The following is a 10016-nucleotide window of genomic DNA, read 5'->3' on the forward strand; positions in this document are numbered from 1 at the left end:
AACTAATAGGGCTGGGGGCGGGGTTAATAAAAAGCCTGGCTTTTTTCTGACTCTCGCGAGAGTGGACTATTCAGTAGGCGCCTTGAGAGAGGGTGTGCCCTTTGAGTGACGAGAAAATGCTGCAAAGATTAACGCTCTCATTACTGAATCCCAACAGAACCTCATTAGATCCATAAATGGGAACGTAAGCTTTAAAGATGTTTTTGCTAGAATAAACTACCACAACACTTGAGCTAATTATGCCTTAGGGTGTATACATACCCCGTTCCACAGGTCAGACGCTGTAACCTAAGAAACTCAACCACTCTCATCATTGAACCAGAAGCTTCCCTGGACCCACCCATACACCCCAGTGGAATTTTTTTTTTTTTTTTTTTTTTTTTTTTTTTTTTTTTGAGATGGAGTTTTGCTCTTGTTGCCCAGGCTGGAGAGAAATGGCACGATCTTGGCTCACCGCAACCTTTGCCTCCCGGGTTCAAGCGATTCTCCAGCCTCCGAGTATCTAGGATTACAGGCATGCGCCACTACACCAGCTAATTTTGTATTTTTAGTAGAGACAGGATTTCTCCATATTGATGAGGCTGGTCTCGAACTTCTGACCTCGGGTGATTCACCCGCCTCGGCCTCCCAAAGTGCTGGGATTACAGGTGTGAGCCACGGCACCCGGCCACCCCAGTGGACTTCTAACCGCTCCTACCTTCCCTCCTACCTACCCCCCAACTCAGGCTGTATCATCTGTTGTAGTGTCTTGAGGAACCAAGGAGGAAAATTGCACCAGCAGAAAAAAATTGAGTCATGAAAGATGTGAAAAGATAGAAACATTACATATCATTTATTCAGAAGCAAAGTCTTTTACAGTGGAGGTAAGTTTGGACCAAGTGAACTACACTTTTCATAGTTGCCCCAGCGGGCCCGTTTGATGCTTGATAAACCCACTCTAGACAAGTGGGACTTGCTGTCTGGATACCGGCTGGATAAAGAACAATGAGTATAGATTTCTTGGAAAAGAGACATATAAATTCAGGGATGTCTTTATTCCTCCTTCGCCTGGGAATTAAACTCATTCTTCCAAAAGTTCAAACAGTTATCTCCTCTTTGAGACTTTTTACAACTCCCAGAGCGCTCCAGTTGCCCTCTCTATGTCTATACAACTCTGTCTTTATTCTTTCAGCAAGTATTTGTTGAACATTTTTTATTTGCGATTCACAGTCCTGGGTTCTAGGCACACACGGTTGAAAAGGTACACATAATCTAGCATTATCACGTTGCTTTGAAATTCAGTGGCTGTGTGTCTCACACCCCACCCTGTCTACCAACTGCAATGAATACTTGTTACAATGAAGGCAGGAATGAAGTCTTCATATTTGCATGTCCAGGAACTGAACTGGAATCTGATGACACGCACTACATGACTCCTCCTCACACTGCCACCACCTGAATGAGGCAGCTGCCCTGGGCCCAGATGCTGACCTCATACTGTGCTTTCTGATGTGGCAAATAGACGTTTTCAAGCAGTCCCAGGGAGGCAGAAAGGCCAGTCCTTTGGCCCCTGGAACCTCAATGAGTCAATGTTTAATGCAGCCACGAGTCTAGTCACAAGTATAATTGTTTCTGACTGGTCCTTTGACTCAGTGACCATTCCTGTCATTCGTTTGCGTTGTGAACTATGATTCTGTTTCTCCTAATGTAGTCTGGGTGTAGCGTGGAAGCCCCAATTTAATAATTTCCGACCTCACTAAGTGTAAGGTCACATTCCAAGCTCCAGAGCTTCATTAAGGAACTCTTTCCCCCGCCCTCTTTTCTTAAGCATATATGCTACCGACGCGGAGGGCACCTCACTCGCTCTACAAGTAGCAAGACCCGTTGTCCTTTAGGAATACGGAGGTTTACATCTTCGTTCTGAGGGTGGGGGAAAAATCAGTTGTCACTTTAAAAGAGTTCGCGCTTAAGGCAGAAGCCACGCCGAAGCGTCGCGAGAACTGTAACCACCCGCAACTTCTCGCGATGTTTGGCCCCGCTAAAGGTCGCCATTTTGGAGTCCACCCGGCGCCTGGTTGCCCCGGCGGCATCTCTCAACCGGCTGCCGGGACCAAAGCTGGTCCCGCGGGTGTCTGGCCTGTGGGCAGCCGGACCGACACGATGTGGCGGCTCCGCTGCAAGGCCAAGGACGGCACCCATGTTTTGCAGGGGCTGTCCAGCCGGACCCGGGTGCGGGAACTCCAGAGCCAAATTGCCGCCATCACCGGGATCGCCCCCGGCGGTCAGCGAATCCTCGTCGGATACCCTCCCGAGTGCCTGGATCTCAGCAATGGGGATACCATTCTGGAAGACTTGCCCATCCAATCTGGTAAGGAATCAGGGCTGGGGCCAGGGAAAGTCCCGGGAGGACGGAGAGGGGCGTGAGAGAGAACAGAACGCTAGTCAAGGCAAGGTGGCTGTGGGTCGGCGGGGGACTTTGAGGCCAGGGGCGAGGATAGATCAAAGAACAGAGAACTCTGACGGGGGCCGGGGCAAGTGTCTAGCAACTCCTTGTCTTGACACAGGGTTGAAAGGGAACCCAAATCCTTGAAGTCCCCCTTCCCCAATCCGCTTTCTCGTCGGCTTTGAAACTATCCCATTTTGTTTTCCGTCGGCGTCCACAAAAATATGAAGAAGTAGGGCCTATTTTCTCTGTCCTTATGTTTTTTTTCCCCTGTATCATCGATGAGATCTCAAGGATGCAGGATTTTTTTTTTCTTGGTTCATTTTTGCAATCCCTTTCATAGATACTTCGTTTGACAGGCATACTCATTTTCGAGTCAGCTTTTAAACACCCACTGAAAGCCCTTTCAATTTCTAACCAGTAGCAGTTATTTTTGTGCCATATCAAAACTTGAACATCAGTGTTTATAATAAAAAGCTTTCAGTTGCTGTATCAAGGACGCTGTAAACACTCAATACAGTAAATAAGTTCCTGGAGAAGGAGACCCCCCTAGCGGCCTACTCTGTAGTGAGCACCTTCTGTAAAATGCTGTATAAGGAAAGGAAATTTTGTTTTTGAAATGTATCTTTTTAGGTAAGCTTAAAGTTGTTTACTCCAGACCCCTTCACTAAATTGGGATGCAACCTGAAGTGTTTTTTGTTCTTTTTTCATCTTTATGAAAATTCAGTGAACAAAGATTGTTACTGGTAACTTATTTGCAAAGCTGTATTCTCTTTAGTAACCCCAGTTTATGCTTTAACTCCTTCAGTTTGTAATTTACAGACTTGGCTAGTGAACTCTCGGTTTCTTCTATAATTTCTCTGCAGATCGGGATTTGTTTTATTTTTAACAGGTGACATGCTGATCGTTGAAGAAGACCAAACCAGGCCCAAAAGTTCACCTGCATTTACTAAACGTGGTGCTTCTAGTTACGTCAGGGAAACTTTGCCTGTGCTTACCAGAACCGTGGTCCCAGCAGACAATTCTTGCCTGTTTACCAGTGTGTACTATGTCGTCGAAGGAGGAGTCTTGAATCCAGCTTGTGCCCCTGAGATGAGACGCCTCATAGCACAAATTGTAGCAAGCGATCCGGACTTCTATAGTGAGGCAATACTGGGAAAAACAAATCAAGAGTACTGTGACTGGATCAAAAGGGATGACACTTGGGGAGGAGCAATAGAGATATCGATTTTGTCCAAGTTTTACCAATGTGAAATATGTGTAGTGGATACACAGACAGTAAGAATTGATCGTTTTGGGGAAGATGCAGGATATACCAAAAGGGTTCTGCTTATTTATGATGGCATCCACTATGATCCACTTCAACGTAACTTCCCTGATCCAGATACACCTCCTCTGACCATTTTCTCCTCTAATGATGATATTGTTCTTGTACAAGCACTGGAATTAGCAGATGAAGCTAGAAGAAGGAGACAGTTTACTGATGTCAACCGCTTCACCCTGAGATGCATGGTATGTCAGAAAGGATTAACTGGACAAGCAGAAGCAAGGGAACATGCCAAGGAGACAGGCCATACCAACTTTGGAGAAGTGTGATCTATGCATGAATGAGGGTTGAAGTCTACTACCTCACAGATCCAGAAGGCTCTGGGTTTTCCAATAAGCTGTCGTAACCCTAAAGAACAAAGGACACAATGCTTGAACCATCCTTTTGACTTAAAACCACTAAGACACTGAAATTCCTTGTTAAGATTAAAATTAGTGTGCAAGTTTACAGATGTGTGTCTACAGTGGTAAACTGTACATACATGCCTCTTTCTGCTGGAGTGACAGAATAGGTGATCCTTGCCACCTACTGACACTGACCTGAAGATTGAGATTGAGTATTATAAACTAGCACCCAGCAGCTTTAACTTGTAGAAGAAAGCATCACATTTTGGGTAATGTGGAAGGCCTCCTGTGAGTCCTCTGGACATTTACCACAGTGTCTCCAGTAACCGAGTCTTTTTTAAAAACTCTGAATGAGTTAAGTTTCTAAATTATGAATTGATTCATCAAATGAAGATACTCAGAATTGTCCAAACTGATTTTATATTGCAATTTAGTAGACTTTATAAATGTGTGCTTAACCACTGATAAGTACATCACAAGCAATTTTTACAGGGATGAGTCTCATCCTTGAGAATGTTATCACAAAACAGGAACTGATTGTGCCCTGTTTAAGATCTCTAGTGTATAAAAAGTAGAATGTATGAGGGAAAAGGTGCCTGAGCAGCTTCCTGAAGCTTTAAAAGACCGTTGGCCTCGTGTTTTAATGCAATTCATGTACTGCTCTTTGTTACATTGGATAACATTTTAAAGTTAAGCAGGCTATTTTTTTAAATTGGAAGTTCCTTGAAATTTGAGTCCTCAGTTTTTTCTTCATTTGCATAAAGATTTGTCTGGGAGGATTTAATTTTCTCAGCTTTTTGTTAAGAGCACTTCCTCCAAACATTTTTTTCAAGTAATAATGCTCTGCTTTGGGTTGGTTTTTGTAAGATTTTTTGCACACCTAAACAGCGTTTGCTTTTGTGCTAGCCTTATCCCTCCACTAAAGTTATTTTAAATAATTTCACATTTCTGCAAATTAGCACTTTGCTTGTCTGCAATCTTTTACTTTGATTTTTGAAGTTTTAAAGTAATTGGAGTAATACTGTTGAATGAATTTGTTTCACTTCCAAAATAGGAAAAATTGTAAATCCTTGCCTTATGCAGCTTTCTCAGAATTCTGCTTCTTCCTAATACTAGATGTGTAGCCATTTGCTTCGTGGACTAATCCGCAAGGCACACCCTCTAAAACTTAGCTTCACTACAAGATCTTCCAGATAAAGTTTTCTACCTCTTAATTATTCTGATCAGGGATGCTAAATTATAATTTGTTATGTATTATCTCATATAATGTGAAGAGGCTTAATGTTGTGAAGTTTTGTTATTTTGGTCTCATTTTTTATTAAGTATCTCACTTAGAAAATCAGTGGTATACTTTAAAGCACTTGGATCTTTTTCAGCATATCTTCCTAGCAAATGTTTTAAAATTAACATTTACTTTTAGCACTTTCACTTGGTGAAGGTGGCCATATAAAATTAAGGAACATTTGAACAATATAGGAGAAAAGTACTTTTAAGGGACAATTCACAAAGTATGTTTGAAATTGTCAGATGACATTTCTTGAGTACCTTTTGTGTGCATAGTTATCTTAGACAATATAAGCTGTTATGATCAGTATAACTTAAAAGTGTTTAGTTTTCTATTTTACTGAGCCTTAAAAATAGCACTGATAAACTTATGATACTTAATGTTTGGCAATCATAATATGTTCAAATTAATAGGATTGAAAATCTCTCCACACCTGACTCTCATCTGGTCTAGATGGTTTTGGTTATGTATCTTTTTTATTTCTCCCAGAAAATATTAAATTTAAAACTGTTAATTAAGAATATACCACTAGATAACAATTATCAAATTGAGCTTTATGCATCGTTAGTCAGAATGCTTACCTTCCTTTCTTTGCTACTTCAGGAGACAAAGTTGACATTTGCTTACTGCAGCTTTAGATGTAGAAGTTTATTCATGCAACAAATATTTATTGAGTAATTTATACTGTGCCAGGCATGTTTTGATATGTTTCTGTCGTATGTTTTGATATGTTCCAACATAAGTTTCTGTCACTTTAAAATTCAGTATATATTTTCTACAGTGGGTAAATTTAACAAATGGAAAGGAAAATTAAACCCCTTCATTGTAAGTGCTTTGTTTACATATTAAGTGTCAAGTATTTATTCAGGGGATCTTATTTCATTCTATTTTATCTGTTATGTAGGTTGTCCATTTGCCGGTTGGACACAGATACTCTGTCAAATTCCTTTCAAAAATGACTTTAATCTGCTGAAATTTAGCACTAGTACTTTAGTGTTCTGATCATGGAAAATTCAAGATGAAGCTTTATTTGCGGACCATCTGATTTAGTTATTGAGGATTAAAAACCTAAACCTTTCCTCATTCTAAACTCAAGCTTTAAAGCCTCACAGAATTTACAGGGGTTTTTTGTTGTTGTTGTTGTTTGTTTTTTCCTTTTTTACTGTGCTTATTAAACTCTTGAAATTAGTTATTAAAGGGAGTAAATTCTCATCTTGGGAATTTTGAAAATCTGTGGACTTATAACTTTCAGGAGGATTAAATGTCTTTAAGTTTTGTACTAGAGCAGAGTGAAATCCTTCTTCCTATTCATTCAGTTTTTGCCTGCCATAGGGGAGGTTTTTTTGTTGTTGTTAATTAAAATGAGGACAGTTTATATCAGTGGCAAAGTGAATAAAGACCTCACTTTCCCACCCCTCCCTTCTTCCTTCCTTCTACTCTTCTTTGGATTAAAGGTCAGGTGTAGTGCTATGAAGATTCACTCCTGAGTAAAGTGATTTCAGAAGCTAAAATTGAATATACCTGGAAATTTTGTGATGTGTTAGCCAAGCGAAGACATTAGTGTGTTACATCTTTTGCTAATGGTTTGTGGTTGATTTCTTTATTGTTTCCCATGAAATTAGCATAGTCAGGTAGTACCCTTGAAGCTTGACTGCTGGTCAGTTTGACCCTGTTTTTAACAACTAATGTAGTCATGCCACTTGATTATTCCATGAAGTCCCAGCAAAATAATAATCAGGAATTAACTAACATTATGTTATCTATCTAATTTGTCTGTGTCCCTAAATGCCCATGCCTAACTTGCTTCTCCAGTTTATTCCTTCTGTGTAGGGATTAAAACGTGGGTGTTGCAAGTTGCCCTAAGCTAAACATAGTTTTCTTACATCTTTTTGAAAAAAAATGGAATGGGAAGTATGCAAGATGAAGCAACAGTGATTTTTTTTTTTTTTTTTTTGACAAATCAGGTGACCTTCCTAAACATACTAAGAATTACGTTCTTTCATGTGTTGAGACACATTTAATTTGTTTGCAGCACTTTAAAAAAAATGTGGAATAAAAGTTTACATGTTGGCCCTCTAGGGATCTAATTAAGGACATTAAAGTACAATTCTTGAGCTACTATCCATCAGCTCTTCTTAATCAAAGATTGCCATCAGTATAGAGTGTATCTAATGGCACAGCATTCTGGTGTTTTGATAACAGCAGAACTCAATTTCAGTAACTCTTAGGAGCATGGTCTGTGCTCTAGCATTAAAAATGTTGTTATTATAATGTGAATATCTTGTATTCATTGTACAATGCAGTATTCAAAATTGTCCTTGTAGTGCAAAGATGACTGATAATTTCTAAAAGATTTGATCCTTAAAACTTCTTTGTTTCCAAGCAGACTTATTTTAAGGAAACTGATTTTTGAGTCAGAGGCCTTAAAAGTGTCATATACAAGTGACATCATTTTAAGTCCAAAGTGAAACACTCGATTTGAATAAGCTAGTTTATTAACTAAAGCTGTTTCGTTATGAACTGTTACAGTATTTCAGCATATGTCATTCAACATAAAAAGAATATTAAATGTCCCTGGTGTGGGAGAGTGTTTATTTTTCTCAAAATTAGCTAGCATTTTGCTTACAGTGCTTTGAATATTTGACTTAAAATTATTATTGATGTTGAATTGTAGGGTGCTGATTTAGGTCTTGATTCACATACATTTAAAGGAGGTTGGTAACCCAACCCCCTCATGGTAGAGTGAAGGGAGAAAAGGGCCAAGAGGACAAAGTACCACTGAAAAAGAAGAGATTGTCAAATAGATGCATTCCTAGTCATGAATTATGCTTTTCCAAACATTTTTAAAGCAATGCCTTTGTGTCAACTCAACCCTTCTTCCCCATTTCTTATCATAGAATGTAGCATGGCCATAGGTGAAAAAGCTTGTCATTAAAGTATGAAACCATGAATTATAAGCATTTTGCCATGATGCCATTTTATACTTATGTTTTTAAAAGTACTAACCAACATACAGGAGTTTAGGAATAGTGAAGATATAATTTGATTAAGTTGTAGGTAAACAGAAAGGATAATCTTAGGCTCAGAATTTCTACTGTGATTACGAGTCTACTTTATAAACTGGTATAGGCTATGTAATTAGCCCGTAAGTTACCTAAAGGACCAGGGGACCTAATTTTTGTCAGTTTTCCAGTCACATTGGTGCCATTCAGGACTCCAGCTGTTTACAGGAAATATGTACTTAGCAGAGTAGTAGTTTTCCTTGAAAAAAATTTAAATTCAGCCTAATTACAGAATGAATATGAATAGCTTGTGAAAAGGGTTAGAGAACAACAATATTCCTGTAATTTCTGTATTCAGTAGAGACAGGTTCCTGATGCAAAAATAAAACCACAAGACTGTCAAATTAGAGCTTTAGAATATGACTTGGAAAAAATAGGGATGGGCAAAACAGCATAAGAAAATATTTTTTCTTAAGATGGACAGTGTTTTCTTGTTTTAAAAATGTTTCGCCTATTTGCCAGCATTTTTTGAAGTAATGCACTGCTGCTACCTGGAAGATGTCTAACTTCATTTTCTACAACTCTTACGTGATTTTGCCATTGTCATTAAGATGCATTGATTTTATTTATGAGGTGTATGACTTTGAATATCTAAATGCTGTATTAAGTGACTTGTTTCAAAGGAATAAATGAAGTGAAAACGTTGTTTTGAGTTTATTTTGGGATCAGGGCAGAGGGCCAGTGAACAGCTATTTTACTCAATATACATGTTATCAAAAGCTTACTGCATCTTTACCAAAATCTGCCTAATATCACCATTTAGGCGGACTCAGTGAATGAGATAGGAGAAACTAAGGTATTTCTCCTTAACGCCGAAAGGCATTTGAAATTCCCATTCATTGACTAAATTTTTTTCTAAATCAAATCCTGCAAGTTGTAATTCAATATTTGTTGCTGACAAATTGTCAATGTGGAAAGGCTTAATATTTCTTTTATAATAGACTGCAATCTTTGTGAACTTAATCTGTTTGAAAATAGCAACATCACTATGGTAGGGTTTATTTCATCTTTGGTAGTGTCAACATTTAAACATGTATTTGAAGCAACACTGTGGCTATTAGAATTGGCCAGAGTTCAGGTTCCCTACCTAAACTACTTACCCATTCTTTCACATTGAAACCTTAAAAATTAAGGAAGTGGAACTAATCAAATTGTACAGCAGCATAAAATACATCTCTGGGTGTCAGCATACATCCAACATAAGAATAAGTCAAGCCAAACCTCACATTACAAGGTTCATAAAGAATTGCTTGGGTTGTGTGATGGAAGCTTATTGAATAATTAATTGTGCCCATAAAGCAATACTTTTCAAAGTTGGTCATCACATTACCTGGGAACTTGTTAGAAATGCAAATGCTCAGAAGGAAATCAGAAATTGGTGAGACCCAACAATCAATTTTAATAAGCCCCCAGGCGATACTAATGCATGATTTAAAAAAAAAAAAGTTTGGAATCGTGCCTATCACTATGGTTGTTTAAATGAACCATTATGGCTTATACCAGTTTTATGTAATTAGCCTCATGCAATTCATTTTCACTCACCACTTATAGTCATTAAATTTACAGATAATGTAAA

At 38.7% G+C, this 10016-nt stretch overlaps 1 protein-coding gene across 1 annotated transcript; it reads left to right on the top strand.

Moving 5' to 3' along the window:
- Positions 1-1989: 1989 nt before the first annotated feature.
- Positions 1990-9082, top strand: YOD1 (YOD1 deubiquitinase). The gene is made up of 2 exons (XM_007988650.3): positions 1990-2347; positions 3315-9082. The coding sequence occupies exons 1-2, from the start codon at positions 2005-2007 to the stop codon at positions 4016-4018; spliced, it is 1047 nt and encodes a 348-aa protein (XP_007986841.1). The 5' UTR covers positions 1990-2004; the 3' UTR covers positions 4019-9082.
- The last annotated feature ends 934 nt before the right edge of the window (positions 9083-10016 follow it).

This window comes from Chlorocebus sabaeus, chromosome 25 (assembly GCF_047675955.1).
Source record: "Chlorocebus sabaeus isolate Y175 chromosome 25, mChlSab1.0.hap1, whole genome shotgun sequence".
Taxonomy (NCBI): Eukaryota; Metazoa; Chordata; class Mammalia; order Primates; family Cercopithecidae; genus Chlorocebus; species Chlorocebus sabaeus.